The sequence below is a fragment of the Plecotus auritus genome (genome assembly GCF_963455305.1).
Source record: "Plecotus auritus genome assembly, chromosome: 8".
Taxonomy (NCBI): Eukaryota; Metazoa; Chordata; class Mammalia; order Chiroptera; family Vespertilionidae; genus Plecotus; species Plecotus auritus.
The window spans coordinates 67,251,442-67,274,972 of record NC_137782.1 but is presented as its reverse complement, the minus strand read 5'-3'; the positions used below and the strand labels follow the sequence as shown (position 1 = coordinate 67,274,972).

General features: G+C 41.0%; 1 protein-coding gene across 4 annotated transcripts in view; it reads right to left on the bottom strand.

Moving 5' to 3' along the window:
* The window catches only part of PTPRA (protein tyrosine phosphatase receptor type A), a 167,992-nt gene that overhangs the window by 95,628 nt on the left and 48,833 nt on the right, over positions 1 to 23,531 (bottom strand). For 2 of the 4 annotated variants that reach the window (XM_080686386.1, XM_080686387.1), the window contains exon 2: positions 16,601 to 16,680. The exons of the other annotated variants lie outside the window; for them this stretch is intronic. In XM_080686386.1, coding sequence (XP_080542512.1) covers positions 16,601 to 16,627 — 27 coding nt within the window. In that variant the 5' untranslated portion in view covers positions 16,628 to 16,680. The remainder of the gene's footprint in view (positions 1 to 16,600; positions 16,681 to 23,531) is intronic. 4 annotated transcript variants of the gene reach the window in all.

Below are 23,531 nucleotides of genomic sequence, written 5' to 3'. Positions count from 1 at the left end.
ACGGTGAGCTGTGTGGTGTTTTAGTTGCCCTGTCCCATTCTGCCCCCAACTCTTGGTGACAGCCTTGGACACCAAGGGCCTGCAATCATTTTGAGCTTTTGCAATCACAATGAGATTAACAGGGTGATGAGATTAGCAGGGCAATGAGGTTAGCAGGGCAATGAGGTTAGCAGGGCAATGAGGTTAGCTGGGCAATGAGATTAGCTGGGCAATGAGGTTAGCTGGGCAATGAGGTTAGCAGGCGATGACGTTAGCATTATCTTGGTGGTGTTCATGCTTTCAGAGGTTTATATATATGTCAACACTTATTAAACTGTATACTTTAAATATGTGAATCTATTATGTTAATTATACCTCAATAAAACTGTTTTAAAAATAGTAGTTTAAGGCCTCTATCCAGAAACGTTAATAAGATAAAATGCATATTCCTACACATTAGCCCTCAATATTCTAATTCCCCAGATCTAGGGAAGGACTCAGAAATCTGCATTTGCAACAAGCCCTTCAAGTAATTCTAATGCAGGTTGTCCTTAAACCAACCTCTGTGGAACACTGGTCTTTGGGAGGAAGGGTTTCTGGAACAATCGTGTGACTACAATGTTGTTTCTGGGGAAAACAGTAACTTTTTCTACTAGAGGTGTTACAGCTTTCTATTTTATGCCTCTAGCACTCATACTTCAATTACCATAAAATATATTTAGTATAGTATTAATAGTTTAAAGGCAAATGTAAGTCATAGTTTCCCCCATCTTATCCTATATAATACAGCGGTAATATGCAAATTGATCCTCGAGTCCTCACAAGATGGCTGCCTAGGAGGCAGAGCTTTTGACACTGACTGGCATAGAAACCTACCAATCAGAACCTAACCTGGGTGAACTGTGAAGGCAGAACTTAAGGTGGGGGCTGAGGAGGGGTTTTAAGGGCAACAGCTATTTGGTGTAAGGTGTAAGAAAGCGGTTCAATTTTTTAATGACCGGTTTGGCAGTATAGTGCATATGGCTGGCTATCAGTCCAGATACAGGGATTACGTATTTTTGTCTGCCAAGAGCATCTCCTCCTGCTGAAAAAGCACCCCCCCAATTAAGCAATCCTATCCTATATAATCTATCTATACCAATAAAAGGGTAATATGCTAATTAGACCAGGTCAACCGGCCATCTTCCAGATGTCCTACTTCCTTCTGGACAAAGCCATGGTGGTGAGGGCCGAAGCAGAGGCAGTTAAGGGCAATCAGGCTGGCAGGGGAGAGCAGTTGGGGGGGACCAAGCCGGCAGGGGGTTAGGGGCAATTAGGCCAGCAGGGAAGGGCAGCTGGGGGTGAGATCAGGACGGCAGGGGAGGGCAGTTGGGGGCGAGATCAGGCCAGCAGGGGAGGGCAGTTGGGGGCGAGATCAGGTCGGCAGGGGAGGGCAGTTGGGGGCAAGATCAGGCCAGCAGGGGAGGGCAGTTAGGGGTGATCAGGCAGGCAGGCAGGCAGGCAGAGGCAGTTAGGGGTGATCAGGCAGGCAGGCAGGTGAGCAGTTAGGAGCCAGTGGTCCCAGATTGTGAGAGGGTTGTCAGACTGCCGGCAGTCAGACATCCCCCAAGGGGTCCCTGATTGGAGAAGGTGCAGGCTGAGCTGAGGGAGCCCCCTGCACCATGCACAAATTTCGTGCACCAGGCCACTAGTTTTGAATAATATCAGCCAGCTCTATGGCTGTCCCTAATTGCCTGGTACCTGGCCATGGAGTGAACTGACCAGGTGAATAATGTCCCAGAGTGTGAGAGCCCAATAAAGCAGGTGGTTGGGTTTTGGGTTCTGGATTGATTGGTTTGCATACAAAAGGCACAGTAGCAGGTGAGTTGTCTCTAGAAACTGGCTAACCCTAAAAGTGGCAGTCTCTCCAGAGTCAAGATCCTGATGTGAAATCATCAGGGACACATGGTTAATACAATAATGCATCACTTCACTTATATAAATCACTAGAAAGTACAAACTAATCTACAGCAACAGAAAATATATCAGTGGTTGCTTGGGGACAGTGCTGTGAGCCTGAGCAAGAAAAAGGGATTACATAGGGGCACAAGAAAACTTTGGGGGTTGATAATTTTCACACTCTCTTGATTGTGGTAATAGTTTCACTGCTGTAGACATATGTCAAAACAATAAATTTTACACTTGAGAAAGCACAAATCCTATATAATAAAAGCCTAATATGCAAATCCACTGAACAGCAGAATGACCGGAGGAATGACCAGTCGCTATGACATGTACTGATCACCAGGGGGCAGACGCTCAACACAGGAACTTCCCCCAGCCCTCAGGCCCCAGGCCAGCCAAGGTGGGTGCCAGTGGGGCCCCTGATTGCCCCACCGGTTGCCCCACAGATCAGCCCTGATCGCTGGCCAGGCCTAGGAACCCTACCCATGCACGAATTTTGTGCATCGGGCCTCTAGTATTATGAATAAAAAGTGGAAATAACAGATACAGCAGATGAAAACTAAGATTATTATCAACAACTATAAGCAAATAATTTTGAAAACTTTAAAGAAATGAACAAATCTCTGGAAAAATAGAACTTAAAACTAGCTCAGAAATAAATAAAAAACCTGGATAATCTTGTAACTATTAAAGAAGTTGACCTGAAGTTTAAATTTTTGCCAGAAAGAAAACACTGGGCCCAGATGATAGAGGATGGGGTGGGGCGGGGGGGGGGGGGGCAGATAAATCCCAACTCATCCTAAGAGGTGAGTGAAACCTGGCAGTAAAATTAGTCAAAAAACATTATAATAGGTGCTGGCTGGCTATGTCAGTTGGTTAGAGCATCATCCAGATATGCCAAGGTTGCCGGTTTGATACCCAGTCAGGGCACATACAAAGAAACAATCAATGAATGCATAAATAAACAGAACAATGAATCAATGTTTCTCTCTCTCTCTCTAAAATCAATCAATAAAAAAATTACAAGAAAGAAAATTATAGTCCACTTCCACTCAATATTATAAATTAAAAATCCTAAACAATATATTAACAAACTGAATCTGGTATATAAAATCTGTAAGTATAATTCACCTATATTAAAGAAGAAAAATCATATAATCATTTAAATTTATGTAGAAAAAAAGCACTGGATAAAAACACATGGATTCATGATTTAAAAACAACAACTCTCTTAGGAATAGAAGATTTCTTTACGGTGATAAAACAGTTGTTTAAAACGATAATACTACACAATTATCCTCTTCAATCGGGAAACACTAAAAGCATTCCCTTTAAAATCAGGAATAAAACAAGGTGACCCACTATCACTTTTTCTATTCAATAATGTATGTGAGGTTCTAGCCTTTGCAATAAGAAATTAGAAGTATAAAAATTAGATAAGATTATTTGCAGGAAATGCTGCATAGAAAATCCAGAAGAACCTACAGGTAAATTATTAATAATAATAAAGGATAGTTAATAAGGAGGGTGATCAAGGTAACTAGATTCAGGGTCAAAAAGACCCTATATACCCTAGCAAAAAGAGCCACTGATTTGCACTCCAGAAAGTGTTTGCTGCCCTGGCCAGTGTACCTCAGTGGTTGAGTGTCGGCTGAGCATCAGAGGGTCATGTGTTTGATTCCCAGTCAAGGTCACTTACCTGGGTTGCAGGTTTGATCCCTGGTCCCAATGCATGTGGAGGCAGCCAATATATGTGTCTCTCTCACATTGATGTTTCTTGTTCTCTCCCCTCCACCCGCTTCCACTCTCTAAAAACTCAATGGAAAAAGTATCCTCAGGTGAGGATTAACACACACACACACACACACACACACACACACACACAAAAAAAAAAAAAAAGAAAGAAAAGAAAGGGTTTGATTGTTAGGTTGAGCAGGAACAAACCAAGTGTAAATGCTGACTATTTCCTGTAAAGTCTGTAGAAAAGTCAAAGGCTAAAAAATTGGAGGAGATAGTGAGATAAAACTTTTAAGATGTGATAAGACTTAGAATGCTGCTTCAGAAAAAGGCAGGAAATGCTGACACTGGGCAGCCCTGAGGGCCCAGGTTAAGATAAGACCCATTTTTCAAGAATTCTTTTCTAAAAAAATGCTCTAGCAGTAATAGCTTAGAGAATATACAGAATTAAAGTTTTGCTGGGTGAATGTAACAAAACTCTAAGCAATAGAATTGAGCACTGACAAGAGAATTAGCTGAATTGCTGAACCAGAGTCTAGCCTTGATAGGAATGGAAGGTAGATATTAAAGATGACTAAAGGAAATAAAGTACTTAAGTGACTAAAAACTCAGATGTTTGGAAATGTTTTATAGTGAGAACTACAGAATAGGTAAACTGGAAGGCCCCAAGAGACTAACTTCACCAGAATTGTTTGGAAACTATTATAACTGATAGGCTCTAGTCCTTGGGGAAAAAAATCAATATATATGGTTAACTCTATAGTAGGTCCTGGTGTTACGTCGACGTCGGAGATCCGTACCTACAGCACTACGTAACCGATTTTCGCCATATGTCGGAACCCACCTACATAAGCACCTACATCACTCACATGGAGCACATACACAGCAGTAATCAAGTGAAACAGTAAAAAAAAATTTAAAAGAAAGGTAACAATTCCTGACCTATATTTGTGGTAAACAAATAATAAAAAACAGAAAACACATACGTGCATACGTTGAAATGACGGAACTTTTGTTTTTTATAAATAAATGGGATATGGCGACGTAACCACAAAACGACGTGCATCGAGTCCGATGTAACCTGAGGACTGTCTGTATATAGTTACAGTTTCCTTGAGATATATGGATCTCAATGCCAGTAAAATAAAAATCCTTTACTATCCCCAGATGATGACACAAGCATCTTGCTTAATATCCCTTGTTTCAAAATTCCCTGTTTACTTTCCTCCTCTACTCCTGCACTCAAAACAAACAATTTCAGTGTTATCTTCTTTTAAAAAGTGAATAAGTACGCAGATTATTTGAAGCATCTATCAACCTCCTAACTGATTTGACATAATTATCTAGAGGCAAATTTTATATATAACTTTAATATAAACACTTAAAACTCTGGCCTAATTACTTGGCAAAAATTTGGCTGCAAGTCATTTTATTTATTAGATACTGATGACACTAACTTCGATGGCTATGACACTAATACTGAAATTTCTTATCTGGAAGGAGGACTATTCATATATTCAGTGTCTAGAAAGAGTTCCTGCTGAGCTAAACATAGTGCAGTATATGAAAGAGTCCATGAGACAGGCTTTGCAGAGGGAGGGCAGTTTCATTCTTTCACAATGCCTGTGGAGAGTCTGGCAGCAGGGAAGCCTAGAAAACTCATGAAAGGCCCTTTTATAACCACGGTGAATGTGGAACACAAAGTAAAGTCAGATGACCTACTTAAAGCTTTGCTTTTACTGATGAGAATTAATTCTCATTCCAGATTAGTCTCTTTCTAGAAAAAGAAAACCTTACATTATGGCTGGAAAATTAAGACACAAGGAGTATGACTCAACTAAGTTTTGATATTTCCCTCTCAAATATCAGCTCAAGACCTAAGATCTATGGCCAGAGACAAAATATAGGCTCTGAGAGGTATGCTCTTGTTTACCTCAGTGTAACAATGCGTTGACTGCTAGGCTACGAGGAAATTTAAATTCTATAATCCATTGAACAGATCAGAAGTTTTGGATAATCCTACCTAATAAAAGAGTAATATGCAAATTAACCACCACTCTGCTACATCCACAAGCCACGCCCACCAGCCAATCAGGAGTGAGTATGCAAATTAACCCAACCAAGATGGCTGCAGCCCCAGAGCGAGCAGGAGGCTTGGGTTTCCCCGGCAATGGAGGAAGCCAAGCTTCCCGCACACCCTGGCTGGCCCAGGCCTCCACTTAAGGCTACAAAGTTTCAATTATAGAAGAAAAATAAATCCCAACAAAAATGGCTGCGGCCACGGAGCAAGCAGGAGGCTTGGCTCTGCTCAAGGCTACAAAGTTTCAATTATAGAAGATAAATAAATCCCAGATACCAGGGCCTCTGCTTGGGTCGCCGGGGGGGGGGCGTGGCCAGCCTGCAAACCACCACAGGCCCTTCGCCCAGGCCACCCCACACCCTAAGGGAACCCCCACGCTGATCTGGGACACCCTTCAGGGCAAACCAGCTGGCCCCCACCCATGCACCAGGCCTCTATCCTATCTAATAAAAGGGTAATATGCAAATTGACCATCACTCCAACACACAAGATGGCTGCCCCCATGTGGTCAAAGATGGCTGCCACAAGATGGCCAGCAGGGGAGGGCAGTTGGGAGGGACCAGGCCTGCAAGGGAGGGCAGTTGGGGGCGATCAAGCCAGCAGGGGAGGGCAGTTAGGGGTGACCAAGCCGGCAGAGGAGGGAAGTTGGGGGCAACCGGGCCTGCAGGGAAGGGCAATTGGGGGGGACCCAGGCCTGCAGGGCAGAGCAGTTTGGGGGGACCAGGCCTGCAGGGGAGGGCAGTTAGGGGGGACCAGGCCTGCAGGGGAGGGCAGTTAGGGGCAAACAGGCTGACAGGGGAGCAGTTAGGCATCAATCAGGCTGGCAGGGGAGTGGTTAAGGGGTGATCAGGCTGGCTGGCAGGCAGAAGTGGTTAGGGGAAATCAGGAAGGCAGGCAGGCAAGCAGTTGGGAGCCAGCAGTCCTGGATTGTGAGAGGGATGTCCGACTGCCTGTTTAGGCCCGATCCCGGTAGGCCCGGTCACCCCCAACTTCCCTCCTCTGCTGGCCTGGTCACCCCTAACTGTCCTCCCCTGCTGGTCTGTTTAGAATTGGGCCTAAACAGGCAGTCGGACATCCCTCAAGGGGTCCCAGATTGGAGAGGGTGCAGACTGGGATGAGGGACACACCACCCTGTGCACAAATTTCGTGCACCGGGCTTCTAATAATATTATAAGAGGAAATAGTTTATTGATCTCTTCCTGGACCTTATACAAAGAAATGGATGGTAAACCTGTCTTGATAAGGACACACTCAGCAATAAGAAGGAATGGACTATAGATGTATGCAACAACATGTATGAATCTCAAGACCATTATGCTGAACTGAATGCAAGAAACCAGACACAAGAGTATATACTGTATGACTGCATTTATTTTTTCATTTATTAAAGTTTAATTTAAATGTTTATTAAAATTACCATTTATGTCTAATGAACATGTAGCAAAAACAACATATTTCCCTGGCCGGGTAGATTAGTTGTTTAGAGTGCCATCCCAATACACTAAGGTTACAAATTCAATCCTTATTCAGGGCACATACAAGAATCAACCAATGAATGCATAAATAAGTGGAATATAAAAGTGATGTTTCTATTTCTCTCTGTCTCTCTTTCTCCCTTCCTCTCTCTCTTTAAAAATCAATTAAAAACAACAACAACAAAAACTTATCAAGTCAAAACCCACTAGAATTACTTGTTTTACATTATGTCTGAATAACCAGGAAACTCTATATGCCTATGGCTGGACTGGTGCATACTCTGCCATCTTAATCGAAAGTGTATTATTGCATTTACATAACATTCTAGAAAGGGAAAGAAAGGGAAAGCAGCTGGGGTTAGGGATAGAAATGAAGATTAATTGCAAAAGGGTATGAGGGACCCTTTGGAGGCTGATAAGAATGTTCTATATCTTGACTGCACTGGTGGTTACATGGTGTATACATTTGTCAAAACACATCTAAGTATACTCCTAAAATGGCGCATTTATTATATGTAAATTATACACCAATAAAGTTGAAAAAAATGAGAAGAAGAAAGATAAGACCAGTATTAAGTTCCTTCAAAGTGGAGAACCAATCATTTGCTCATCTGTGCAACTAAGTTCTTTGTCACGTGCCAAGTAGGAAAGTAAATGAGAGAAAAGCTCATGCCTTAGAGGAGCTCACATCTCAAGGGTTTTCTCACCTACCCTTCTTATGTTACCCAAACATTCCAGGTTAGTCAATAAAATTCTTATGATCCAGGAGGTAGTTGAATATGGCTTTTTCTCATTTTCATTCTCATTGACTCTCTTCCCTTTATGTAGAAATATAAGATGGAAAATCCTTATCTCATTCTTCTCCTCTATGATTAATTTCCCATTTAAAAATCTTCTGACCTGTTCTTATTTTGCTAAAAACTGCACTTAAAGTGGTATAGCCCTAGCTGGTTTGGCTCAGTGGATAGAGCATCCACCTGCGGACTGAAGGGTCCTAAGCTTGATTCCAGTCCAGGGCACATGCCTGGGTTGTGGGCTCGATTCCCAGTAGGGGGCATGCAGGAGGCAGTTGATCAACGATTCTCTCTCATCATTGATGTTTCTATCTCTCTCTCCCTCTCCCTTCCTCTCTAAAATCAATAAAAAAAATATTTTTAAAAAAGGAAAAAGCCCTAGCCAGTTTGGCTCAGTAAATACAGCATAAAAACAACACATAGATACAGCATAAAAACAACACACAGATCAATGGAAGAGAACAGAAAGCTCAGAAATAAATCCATGCCTTATGGTCAGTTAATCTTTGACAAAGGAAGCAAAAACATACAATGGGGTAAAGACAGTCTTATCAATAAATGGTGTTGGGAAAACTGGAGTAATATATGCAAAAAACGAAACTAGACAACTTTATTACACTACATAAAAGAGTAAAATTGAAATGGATTAGACTTAAATGTAAGACCCCAAACCATAAAACTCTTAGAAGACAACATAGGCAGTAAAATCTCTATAGCAATATTTTTTTCTGATATATCTTCTCAGACAAGGGAAACAAAATAAAAAACAAACAAATGGAACTATATCAAACCAAAAAGTTTTTGCAGAGTGAAGAAAATTATCAAAACAAAATGACAATTTACTAAATGGGAGAAGATATTCGCCAATGATACATTCAATAAGGGGTTAATATCCAAAATGTGTAAAGAACCCATACAACTTAACATAAAAATCCCCAGAAACTGCCTTAACTGGTTTGGCTCAGTGGATAGAGCGTAGGCCTGTGGACTGAAGGGTCCCAGGTTCGATTCCGGTCAAGGGCATGTATCTTGGTTGTGGGCACATCCCCAGTAGGTGGTGTGCAGGAGGCAGCTGATCGATGTTCCTCTCTCATCGATGTTTCTAACTCTCTATCCCTCTCCCTTCCTCTCTGTAAAAATCAATAAAATATATATTAAAAAAAAAAAAAAACAGCCAGAAACTATCTGATTTAAAAATAGGCAGAGAACTTGAATAGGCATATCTCCAAAGAGGACATACAGATGGCCAATAGACATTTGAAAAGATGCTTAATGTCACTAATCATCAGAGAAATGCAAATTAAAACCACAATGAGATATCACCTCACACCTGTCAGAATGGCTATCATCAATAAACCAGTAAACAACAAATGTGGCAAGGATGTGGATAAAAGGGAACCCTCGTTCACTGTGGGATTGCAAATTGATGCAGCCACTATGGAAATAGTATGGAGGTTCCTCAAAAAATTAAAATGGAACTGCTTTATGACCCAGCAATTCTACTTCTGGGTATTTATCCAAAGAAATCCAAAACACTAATTTGAAAACATATATGTATCCCTATGTTCACTGAGCATTATTTACAATAGCCAAGATATAGAAGTAACCCAAGTGCCCATCAATAGACAAGTGGATAAAAAAGTTGTGGGATATATAATGGAATTTTCCTCAGCCTTAAAAAAGAATGAAATCTTACCATTAGGGACAATATGAATGGATCTAGAGGGTATTATTTTAAATAAAATAAGTCAGACAGGGAAAAACAAATACCATATGATTTCATTTATATGTAGAATCTATAAAACAAAATAAGCAAACAAAATTGAAACTAACTCATAAATACAGAGAACTGATGGCTGCCAAATGGGAGGGGGTTTGGGAAAAGAGGGTGAAGAGATTAAGAAGTACAAATTGCCAGTTACAAAGTAGTCATGGGATATATAAGTATAGCACAGGAAATACAGTTAATAATATAATAACTATGTATGTCAGGTGGTTGGTTACTGGACTTATTGAGGGAATCACTTCATAAGTTATATAAATGTCTATCTAACCACTATACTGCATGCCTGAAACTAATATAAAATATTAAATGTCAACTGTAATTGAAAAATAAAAATTTTAAAAAGGAAAAAGACCTAACTATATGCTGTCTACAAGAAATGTACTTCAGATATAACAACCAAGGTAGGTTAAAAATAAATGTATTCAGTGTTTCAGGGATAGGGAAAGAAGAATGAGTAAGTGGAGCACAAAGAATTTTTAGAGTAGTGAAACTATTCTGTATGATACTGTAATGGATACACGTCATTATACATTTGTCAAAATCCATAATATGTATAATATAAGGAATGAACCCCAATATAAATTATGGATTTTAGTAAATAATAATGTATCAACATTGGCACATCAATTGCAACAAATCTACCATGCTAACGCAAAATGTTAATAATAGGGGAAATGGGGAGGGCAGGATTGTGGAAAGGGAGTATATAGGAACTCTGTAATGTCCACTTATTTTCTGTAAAACAAAAACTGCTGAAGGTTTTCCTATTATTTTTTTTTAAATAGGTGAAGATATACCAGGGAAATAACTAATCAAAAGAAAGCTGAGCCTAGCCGGTTTTGCTACGTGGTTAGAGCGTCGGCCGGGACGTGTGCAGAGGCAACCCATCCATGTGTCTCTCTCACATAAATGTTTCTCTCTCTCTCTCTCTCTCTCTCTCTCTCTCTCTCCCCCTTCTCCCTCCTTTCCACTCTCTCTAAATAGCAATGGAAAAATATCTTCGGGTGAGGATTAAAAAAGAAAAAGAAAACTAAAATACTTATATTAATACCAGGTAAAGTATTCTTTAAAGCAAGGAAAATTATCAGGGACAAAGAGGAATAACACGTAATGATAAAAAGGCCAATTCACCAAGAAGACATAAAAATTCTAAATGTATATATGCATCAAAGAACAAAACTTCCAAATATGTGAAGCAAAAACTGGCAGAATTGGCCCTGGCCGATGTGCCTCAGTTGGTTGGAGCAATGTCCTGAACACTTAAAGGTCTCAGGTTCGATTCCCAGTCAGGGCACATACCTAGATTCTGAGTTTGGTCCCAAGTTGGGGCCCATATGGGAGGCAACAGATCGATGTTTCCCTCCCTCCCACCCTCCCCCCTCTCTCTAAATCAATGAGAATATACTTGGGTGAAGATTAAAAAAAAATTAGAAAAAACACACAAAATCAACTATTGTAGTTTGGGAGTTCAATACCCTCTCTCACTGACAAAACCACTAGATGAAAAATCAGCAAGGATACAGATGAACTGAATAATACCATCAACCAACAAATCTAATTGATGTTTTGGGGAAGCTCTATATAGCAACAGCATTTTTTTTCCAAGCTCCCATGGAACATTCTCCAAGACAGACCATATCCTGATTCATAAAACAAATCTTCACAACTTTAAAAGAAAGGAGTGGGGGGCAAACCAAGATGGCGGCATAGGTAAACACCTAAACTGCTGCCTCGCACAACAATTTCAAAACTACAACTAAAAGACAGAACGTCTATCACCCAGAACCACGGGAAAGCTGGCTGAGTGGAAATTCTACAACTAGAAGGAAAGAGAAAAGAGCATTGAGATGTGCACAAGCACTGAAAAGCTGAGGTAAGGAGGCGTGCGAATCAGACTGGAAGCAGGCGACTGGGTGCGCTGCCTTTTTCAACCTAAAGGGAGACAAGCTCCCGATTACTCTGAACTCCAGTTTCTGGGGAGACGCTGGGGATCCAAACTCCTACGGGGAGAAGCTGGACTGTCTGCCATCGGATCGGAAAGTGAGGGTGGCTTTCTTGCAGAGGTGCGTGCAGCAATCATTGTTTACTGCGCTGGGGCGTGGGACGTGGGGACTTGGAAACGCAGAGACACAGAGATGGCTGACTGGCAGCCATTGCTGTTTGCCACGCCCTAGCCTCGTGACTCCCTGAGACCCCACCCCGCACAATCTACAAACCCACCCAAGCTCCATGAAGCGGTTTTTGCATATAAATGGCCTGCCTTATCGCAGCTTAACCTAACAAACTGCAGCTCTGGTCAGACAGCTCCAAAACCTCCAAACCCCAAACTAAGAGGAGAAAACTGTAGTTCTCGCTGTAGCTCCTGCTGGGTGGCCTCAGACAGTAGCTGACCTGCACCCCATTGGAGATCCAGAAGCCAGTGTACCTAGTTGTCAGTGTGAGACACCAGATTTCAATTCCTCACATCCATAAGTGACACATTCAAGAGGCAGACTCAGAGAGCACCAAAGCCCCACTGAAGCAAGTCCTGCCCCATAAGTGTGTCTCCAGCACAGTAGTTCTTCCATTATAGACACACCAGGTCCTCACAGCCAACTGGCCTGGAGGTCAATTCCTCCCAGTGTACCAACAGCAATCAAGGCTTAACTACACAAGACATTGCACTCAGCCCACAAAGGGGTGCACCAAGAGTGTCCACCTCCGGTGATAGGCTGAACCACTGGTCACCTACCACAGAAAACCACTCCATCAACACAGGGAAGCAGCAAAATGCGGAGACAAAGAAACATGTCACGAATGAAAGAAATGAAGGAAAGCAAACTATTGGACATAGAGTTCAAAACCACATTTATAAGGTTATTCAAGAATCTTCTAAAAACCGCCGAGAAACTTGATGAGACCTCCGAGGAACTTAGTGAGACCTTCAAGGACCTTAATGAGAATGCCAAAAAAATAAAAAAGGACCAGTCAGAAATTAAGCATACACTGTCTGAAATAAAGAATATACAGAAATTCAACTGTAGATCAAAGGACCCCAAGAATCAAACCAAAGATCTGAAATACAAGGAAACAAAAACACACAACCAGAAAAACAAAAAGAAAAAAGAATCCAAAAATATGAAGATAGTGTAAGGAGCCTCTGGGACAACCTCAAGCGTACCAACATCCGAATTACTGGGGTGCCAGAAGAAGAGAGAGAGCAAAATATTGAAAACCTATTTGAAGAAATAATGACAGAAAACTTTCCCTACCTGGTGAAAGAAATAGACTTACAAGTCCAGGAAGCACAGAGAACCCCAAACAAGAGGAATCCAAAGAGGACCACACCAAGACACATCATAATTAAAATGCCAAGGGCAAAAGACAAAGAGAATCTTGAAAGCAGCAAGAGAAAAACAGTTAGTTACCTACAAGGAAGTACCCATACAACTGTCAGCTGATTTCTCAACAGAAACTATGCAGGCCAGAAGGGAGTGGCAACAAATATTCAAAGTGATGAACAGCAAGAACCTACAACCAAGATTACTCTACCCAGCAAAGCTATCATTCAGAATTGAAGGTCAGATAAAGAGCTTCACAGACAAGAAAAAGCTAAAGAAGTTCATCACCACCAAACCAGGATTATATGAAATGCTGAAGGGTATTCTTTAAGAAGAGGAAGAAGAAGAAAAAGGTAAAGATAAAAATTATGGACAACAAATACATACCTACAAACAAGTGAATCTAAAAATCAAGTGAATAAAAAAATCTGAAGAACAGAATGGACTGGTGAATATAACAGAATCAGGGACATAGAAAGGGAGCAGACTGACAATTCTCAGGGGGAAGGGGGTGTGGGAGGTTCGGGAAGAGACTGGACAAAAATCTTACACCTATGGATGAAGACAGTGGCGGGGGGTAAGGGCATGGGGTGGGGTGGGGAATCAAGTGGAGGGGAGCTATGGGGGAAAATAAAAGAGGAACAATTGTAATAATCTGAACAATAAAGATTTATTTAAAAAGAAAAAAATATGTCCCACAATGACATCACCATTCTCTTGTCATCTGTCTCATATAGTTTTATCATTTAATACATACTTACTATGGTTCCTTGGATGATAATTTTTAATTCTCTATTTTAATAATCATCATAAATCTACATATAATTAAAGGAATATGTTTTGATTATAGAATTATTATGTTTTTATATTTCTAATTTAAACTCAACATTTTTACAAACTATATCCATTGCTTAGCCTTAATATTTAGTAAACCTATTTTATAAAATCAATGTTTTGGTAATTTGGTAACTTTTGAAATTTTTTAATTGAGTTTTCAGATAAAAAAACTACATTTTTAAAGATTTAACTTCTGTTGCTCCTTAGGCATCCAGTTTCTTATTTTGTTCTTTTATCATTACAATTTATTTTTTTTGCCCAGCTGTCCTGGTTCAGTTGTTGAGCATCAACCTATGAACTAGGGCACATGCCCAGGTTGTAGGCTCGATCCTCAGTGTTGGGCATACAGGAAGCAGCTGATCAATGATTCTCTCTCATTATTGATGTTTCTATCTCTCTCCCTCTTCCTTCCTCTCTGAAATTAATAAAAATATATAAAAAATAAAAAATAAAAGAAAGGAGTATCACTATACTTAGCAGGAACATTAAGAAAGATTAGGGAAGCCAGGCTGGAGTGGCTCAGTTGGTTAAGGGTCGTCCTGTGCACCAAACGGTTGCCAGTTCAATTCCCAGTCAGGGCACATACATGGGTTGGGGGTTTGATCCCTGGTTGGGGTACATACCATGAGTAACTCCACACACAGAAAACCAACAACTTAAACAAAATGGACCAACTCCTTAAAAATCACAAAATATCAGAACTCCTACAACTATTAAAAAAATGTTTAACTTAGGAAAAATATCTTCAGGCTCAAGATGCCTTCACTGGCAAATCCCACAAAACATTCAAAGGAGGAAATAAGGAAATAACACCAATACTATACAATCTCTTCCAAAAATAAAGAGGAGGGAATACTTCCCATCTCTCATTTTTATATCAGAATTATCCTGAAAACAAAACCAGACAGTAAATAAAAATACTCCAGAACAATTTCCCTCATGAACATAGAAAAAAATCCTCAATAGAATATTACCAAATCAAATGCAACAATATATAAAAAGAATAATACACCATGACCAAGTAGGGTCTATTCCAGGAATGCAAGGATGGTTCAATTTTTTTTAAAAATCAATGTGAATTATTGATTGAAAAAACCCACATAAGCCTATCAACTGATGTGCATTTGACACAACCCAACACCCTTTCATGAGAAAAATTCTCAGCAAAGTATGAATAAAAGGAATCTTCCTCTACTTGATAAAAGACATCTTTAAAAACAAACAAAACCTAAAGTATGATTACTTCCCCCCCTAAAATGATAAACAAGGCCAGGATGTCCACTCTCACCACTCCTATTCAACACAGTACCATAAGTCTTACCCAGTGTAATAAGACAAGAAAATGGGAAAGTAAGAACTAAAACTGTCCCTATTTGTAGAGGACATGATAATCTACACAGAAATTCCCAAGAAACCTACAAAAAATCTCTTGGAACTAATAAATGTACCAATGTCACAGAATATAAGGTCAACACAAAAAAAATCATTAATGTTTCTATATACTAGTAAAGACTAAATGAAAAACAAACTTTAAAACAACATTTACAATTACTCTGTTGTAGGCCAGTTAGACAGACATGAGCAGAGCAAGGACCATGTGCTAAATACAGAAGGTCACCAGGGCGAAAAGCCCAGGGTGCCTAGCTACAGACAATTGTAGGGTGGGACCTTGCCACTAGGGTGACTTTTCCTCCCCTAGCATATCACTGGTCATACGGTTTGGACCCCCTGACCTTTCCTCCCTGGAGATAACATCTATGCCTCAATTGTATTTCAGCTCCAGGCCCAGATAAGCAACAAAACCAACCACTGCTGACATTCAGGGCCAGCTGCATTGAATAATGACCCTGGTGCCGGCCAATCAATCAGTGGAGACCACAACCCTGAAAGGACACACCTGGAAAGCTGTTGAATATGCTATTAAGATCTTCCCCTGGGACCTCCACTAAAATCTCCACCCTTAAAACTCTTAGGACAGAGGACCCAGTGTGCTCCCTGATCTCCCTCCCTCGCAGGAGGAGGCCCCTGCCTTCCCCCTCGCTTCCCTGTCCAGGGCCCAGACACATTGACATTAGCTTCCTCACTCCCAAACTCCAAAGGCCTTTTCTTTACTTCCATAACTTGTTTCCTAAGCCTATCTATCTCTTCTAGGAATTACTTCTTCTACCTCTGCGATTTACCAAACAAATGTTCTCTACAGTTTGAGTCTTGGCTCTGAATTCTATCCTAGCCAGAACTCCAGTACTGAAGTTGCTGAACCCAGGTTTGGTCTGACCCCACCTGTCAGACACCTGGTGCTGTTCTCTCTGCCTACAACAACTTCCCCAAAGGATTTATACCTATGTATTTCCTCTAACAAAACATGTTAAGATCTATATGCTGAAAAATGCAAAACACGTATAAAACAGTAATCAAATTAAAACCAAATAAATGAAAAAATTTACTGTGTTCATGTTTTGGATTCATGACCAGGATGAAGGCCACCATTATAAAGAATGATAATTACAATGTTTTAATCACAAAAAATAAGCTATTCTTATAGCCTGCAAATAAAATGGAATGGAGAGAACCTGATTTTAGCTTTGTTTTGTGAGAACACTAACTTGGGGGACAAAGACTCCTCACAGCTCTGGTTTTATTTCTCTTACCTTAATTATTTGAGCTGCATCATCCATCCCCACTCACTGGAATTCCATAAATACTTTTTTTTTAGTTTTGCCACCTGCAACTAAAGGGGGAAAAAAAAAACCTTTAGAAAGGTAAAACAGCTCTATGGATTGTTCCTAGGGAGTACACTCTAAGGAGATGTTTTATAGAGCTGTGTTTAACATTCCAGTAGCCACAGAACAAAGCTCCATCTTAAATAGTTTAGATCACTGAAGAGCTCATGAGAACTCAATGAGAAATTAGGTCTTTCCAGTGGAGGCAAAATGGAGCACTCCTCTCTTCTCCCAAAATCTGGACTAATCCACTGCAAGGGGACATTTGGCAATGCCTAAAGCTAGTTTTAATTGCCTTACAAATCACAGGATAATCCTTGCATAACAAAGTATTGGTCAAAGACCCACCTCTGGTCCAACCGCTGTAACTCATTAGCCTAGTGACCCAAGCCAAACCTATTAGCCCTCTTTAAGCCTCAGTTTTTTTCTCTAGGAAAAAGAGTAAAGCCTGAATTAAGTTCTCTTCTTTTCTAATTCTTATGGTACCAAAATAATCAAATTTATATGGAAATAATGACTAACCTTTAAGCATACACAATGGGCCAGACATTATACTAAGTGTTTTATGTGCTCTACCTCATTTAACCCTCAAAATAGCCCTATAAGGCTCATTATCCAAATAAGTAACCTGATATAAAGAGACTCTTAGGCCACCATGTGCCCACCATCCAGATATCATTGCTGACATGTACACATAAGGAACTGTTTGACATTGAAACGGGGACTCAGAACGGTTGGACATTGAAATTGGAACTCAAACATTTTTTGTTATTATATGTTTATTTCTAGTCTGCAGAGGCAAGATTTTTTAAAGGAAAGAAATGGGGAAAAAATAGATACAGAGGCAAAGAAGCATTGAACAGACTGTCAAACTACAGCGGGAAGGCAGGGGAGGTTGCGGGGGGGGGGGGGGGGGCGGGAAGGGGCTGTAAGAGATCAACCGAAGGACTTGTACGCATGCATATAAGCATAACCAATGAATACAAGACACTGGGGGCGGGGGGCAGGTAAAGGCATGTACTGGGGGGTAGGGGAGGCTGGGGGGGGGGGGGAGGTCAATGGGGGGGGGGGGAAGGAGACATATGTAGTACTATTTGTAATACTTCAAACAATAAAAAAAAGAGAGAGCCGAAACCGGTTTGGCTCAGTGGATAGAGCGTCGGCCTGCGGACTAAAAGGTCCCAGGTTCGATTCCGGTCAAGGGCACGTACCTTGGTTGCGGGCACATCCCCAGTAGGAGGTGTGCAGGAGGCAGCTGATCGATGTTTCTCTCTCATCGATGTTTCTAACTTTCTATCCCTCTTCCTTCCTCTCTGTAGAATATCAATAAAATATATATATAAAAAAAAAAAAAAAGAGAGAGAGACTCTTAGGGTCACAAAGTAGTAAACAGCAGATCCGGGATCTGAACCTGGCCAATCTGATTCTAGATCTAGAGCCTCATTCTTATCATTATCTTCCCCATCCTGCTGGGCCTTGGGGAGTAATGACTGTGGTTCTTAATCCCCTTGGACAGAGGATTAAGAATAACATCCCTAATTTCACCACCCACTAAATACCATAGGAGACTTTAGGTTCAAAACAGCAAAGAGACACCATTTCTCAGCTACAAACTAGCCAAGATTAGGAAAACAAAATCCAAAGCTGTTGGGGATCTGATGTCATAGGTTGCTCATACTTTGTTTGCACTGACACTGTAAAAGACAATCCCTTTCAACAGAGGGCCTTCCGAATGTTCACACACTTCTTTAAAATAATCCTAAATACAGTAAAAGAAAACTTAATACAAAGACATTCAGTAACTGCCCCAATGACTAGGCAATGAAGTGGTCCAAGGCCCTAGCGTTTCTATCCAGTGAGATACTCCATTATTGGGCAATCTGGGCTGACTGAGACTCTGTCAGGTGTGTACTGCTGTCTGGTGGCTTCCCCTACCAGATCCTACCCTTTTCCTGTTTCCTCAGAGTCATTACTCCCCAATGTCGACAAAAGAAAATTAAAACTGATAGGAAAATTTTATAAAAGTTTATTTGAACAAAATCTGAGGACACGCCCAGGAACAAGATCTCAACAAACTGAGAAAATGCTCCAGAGAATGGCTGTTTGGCAGTTCTTTCTATACATTTAGAATCAAAAGAGAAAACGTAAGAAAGGTTACATGAAATCCACTGGTGGCAGATTAAGGAGATGGAAAAAAACAAAGCAAGGAAATATCTAGGATTGAATAAAAAGTAAAATGGAGAGATAGTTACTTCTTTTACAGTGGTGGGGATAGAATAGATAACATTTAACATTTATAGTAAACAGAGATGGTATGTGGGCAATAAGATAACAATGAGAAATTTCATTGTCATGTGCTCTGGTGCTCTGAGGAGCCTGGAAAATTATTCTGATACTAATGCCCCCGTGCAGGGATTCATGAACATGGAAAGGAAATTAATTAGAAGGTGGCTGGCAGGAGTGGGCAAGACGTGCTGTCCCTCCCCAGCCAGCCACACCTGGGGTGGCGCTGGGGCATCTGCGGGGTGAGCAGGGTCCCTCAGCCTGGCCTGCGGGGATCAGGCCGAAACCGGCTCTCTGACATCCCCCGAGGGGTTCCGGATTGTGAGAAGGCCGTTCTTGGGTGATGTGCCCGGAATCGGGCTCCCTCCTCTCTGGTTCCAGGGTGCATCACCCGAAAACCACTGCTGCCAAGTCACCACAGCGTGACAGCTCCTGCGTTAAGCGTCTCCCCCCTGGTAGTCAATGCATGTCATAGCTACCCGTCGGAGCGTCTGCCCCCTGGTGGTCATTGCACATCACGGCTACTGGTCAGACGGTTGCTTAGCCTTTCATATATCTAGATTTCACACTCTGATATTTCACAGGGCTCACTTAAGGTAAACACTGACTTTTGCTGAGAAAGTTATAGGCCTGGTGCATGACTAATCACCTTGACCTGCCCAGTTAGCAATCTATGATCAGACCATCCTGTGTGGTCACTTTCAGTCACTGAGCTTGTGAAGCCTGTCATGTGGTACTCTAAGCTTGCCGGTTCTGTGGCCAAGTACTAAGAACTAAAAGACCAGGCTGTGGGCTTTACAGACATTTCCTAAGATCAGCTTCCTCATTTGTTAATCAAAAGTTGAACTAATTTAAAGACTTTTAGAGGAGACTATGGAGGCTGCTCAGTTCACCCTCCTGTTCTCACAGATGAGACCAATGCCCACACAGGATGACAGTAACTGGATGAGCAAAGAATAATCATTGGCCTTTTTTAATACCTAGATCTGTTTCTCTTTCCAACTGTACTGGTAAGGCATCTAAATGTAGATAGCACATTAAACACACAATTCCAAAAAAGCGAAGATTGGTGGCAAGACTCAAACCCAGATATATCTTATTCTGAAATCTGTGCTCTTACCCCCTGGATGATGTATGCCAATAGCCACATGAGGAAAAGGACTCCCTCTAAGAGCTAAATGGACAGTTTTAAAAACCTGATTGAAATTTATCATAATTGTCCAATAATTACAAACATAAAGTATGGTGCAATGAGACTTTCTATCACTGTCTGACTCAATGAGTAAAATAAACTGGAAAGGCCAATTCCTTGATATAAAGGCCAGCTCCTAAAACTCCTATGTCAAAGATGGGAAACAAAACCTTGTGGCAGCCCTGGCCATGTGGCTGTTAGTTGAACGTTATCCTGTGCACCAAAAGGTCGCCGGTTCAATTCTTGGTCAGGGTGTGTGCAGGAGACAGCCAATGGATGTCAATCTCTCTCTCTCTCCCTCACCCTCTCCCCCTCTAAAATTCATGAAAACATTAAAAAAAAACAAAACACACAATCTTGTGATAAATTAAAGCAACACTGCTGTGGTTTCATTTCCTACTGTTAATAGAGCCACTGCCAGGAAGTTCCCTGTTTACTATAGCAACAACTGGTCTTGCTAACTCACCAAGTTTCTGCCTTTTTGCTTCCTCAGGAAGCAGACAGGAAAATCAGGCTCCCGATCACGTTTTAAAAGAGGAGCTGCCATTTAAAAATAGAAATTAATAAATGCATATGTAAAAAGTAATTTTATACTTTGGCTGATATCCTGTATTTCTGTATATTAAACTCAATCTTGAAAGCACACAGTCTTATCTTTTTTATTTTGCAATACAACAATCTAGAAAATCTACTAAAACTCTCTAGCTACTAAGTCTAAAAATGCTGGATAAATGCCCTTTGAAAAGCTTAGCTAAGTTCTCAAGGAGAGAAAACTGCCAGTAGCATGAAACAAAATGTGAACCAAAAACCAGAAATGGAAGTATGTGCTGATCTTTGTATTGGCCCCAGAAGCATTTGTTAAGACATTTCAGTAACTGACAGAAGTGGAGAAACGGAGACAGAAAGCAGGAGAAAAGTAGAAAAGGCACTTCAGAAAGGTGGAGAGTTGGATCTAAGATTTCTTGCAAAGTTGTGACCCTCAAAGGTCTATGCTTTCAATGACAATAAACAAGGAAAAATTCACCTGCATCAACAAGACCAGAAAGCTTGTCTGACTCAGTTTAAGCTATAGGTGAGGAAAAGGTTCCCCTTGAGAATTTGAAACCATAGACATAGACCTCATATAGGTTTGAGGTCTAAATTTACTAATTCTATCTTATAACTAGAGGCCCAGTGCATGGATTTGTGCAGCGGTGGGCTCCCTCAATGTGGCCTGCGGTGATTGGCCAAAACCAGCAGTCCAACAATGCCTGCTGCTCCTGCCTGCCGCTCCCGCTCATCCCGGACCCACTGCGCCTGCTGCCAGCTCATGCTCAGTCAGTCCCAATCGGGAGAGGCTCATGCCACCACAAAAGTGCTCGCCAGCCATGATCCCTGCATCTGGCGCCTGTGGGTCAGCTGAGCTGTGCTCCCGCTGTGGGAGTGCATGGACCATGAGGGGGCAGCTCCTGCGTTGAGCACCTGCCCCCTGGTGGTCAGTGCACATCATAGTGACTGGTTGATTGGTCGTTCGGTCCTTCAGTCGCTTAGGCTTTTACATATATAGATTCAGGACTGCAGGCCCCCCCCCCATGGGAAATTAACAAAACTGGCCCATGCCAGTGAGCCAGTAATGCCCCATGACATCTCTAGTATAAACAAAATGAAACCACTGTGTAAAGGCAATACCTCAACATAAAATGGACAGGATTCAGAAAACATAACAGTCTTATAAAGACAATAAACTAAGTACGTTGAACAATATTAAAGATAAAAGCATCAAAACCAAAAGGAAGGTGCCTGGCTAGAAGGGCTCAGTAGATTGAGCGCTGTCCTGTGCACTCTAAGGTTGCCGGTTTGATTCCGGGTTGGGGCACATGCTTGGCTTGCGAGTTCGATCCCCAGTTAGGGTGCATACAGAGGGTAGCCAATCAATGTTTCTCTCTATTTCTCTCCCTTCCTCTCTCTAAGCATGTCCTTCGGTGAGGATTTAAAAAAACAAAAAAAAATAAGGAAGACATAAAACACTTTTTAAAAAAGAAAATAAAGCAGAACAACTAAATGGAACTTCCAGAGTAAAATACAGTCACTGAAATCTAAAATTCTATAGATGGGTTAATCACTGGAAAAGACTCAGCTGAAGAGAGACTTAATAAACTAAAAAATATATCAGAAGAATTTTTCTAAAATACTGCACAGAAAAATAAACATTCTCTGATCTAGAAAAATAACTGCAGCACTAAAAGACATAAAGCTAATTATAAAATTTACATAGAAATGCAAAAAACTTAGAATAGCCAAAACAATTTTGATAAAGAAAAAAAAAGTTGGAAGACTACTTGATAGTGAACAAGACAATGTTCTATGGGTGTAAGAACAGACATATACACCAAGAGAATAAACTGGAGAGTCCAGACACAGAACCACACACAGATAATCAATGGATTTTGTACAAAAATGCCAAGGCAATTTAATGGGAACACAACAGTCTTTCCCACAAATAGTGCTAATATACTGAATATGCATATGGAAAAAAATGAATTTTTGACTCTTAGCCTCATGCCATACACAAATATTAACTTGAAATGATATCAGACTTAGACCTAAATGTATGCCCTGGCCGTTGTGCTCAGTGGTTAGTGTCAGCCTGCGCACTGAAGGGTTTTGGGTTCGATTTCCAGTCAACGGCACATGTCTAAGTTGCAGGTTCACTTCCACCCCAGTCGGGATGCGGGAGGAAGACAATCAATTATGTGTCTCTCTCATATCAATGCTTCTCTCTGATCCTCCCTTCCTCCCTTCCCCACTCTCTAAAAATCAATGGAGCCTTAGCATGTGTAGCTCATTTGGTTGGGCATTGTCCCAGGCACTGAAAGGCTGCCAGTTCAATTCCCAGTCAGGGCACATGCCTGGGTTGCAGGCTGGATCCCCAGTGTGCAGGGGACAGCCAAATGATGTTTCACTCTCACATCAATGCCTCTCTCTCTCTCTCTCTCTCTCTCTCTCTCTCTCTCTCTCTCTCAAAATCAATTAAAAATATATATACATATTTTAAATCAATGGAAAAAATATCCTCAGATGAGGATTTACAATAACAAAATTTAATGATGCTATATACAATATTAATAAAGGGGGAAACATACAATCCTCTCAATGTAGAAAAAGCATTTAACAAAATTGAACACCTTTTTTGTGACAAAAACACTCAACAATGCTCATAGTGGTCAACAATGCTATCCACTATGACTTTTTACTGTTCATCATCTCGCAAATCACAAATTTACCCACCTTTTCCTCTTTCTACACATTCGCCATGCACGATAGATGTCACTTTCTGGAGTGACCATGTACAGATTGGCAAATTTCCTCTTTCTTTTTCTGGATGTTTTATATTGTTGATGCATT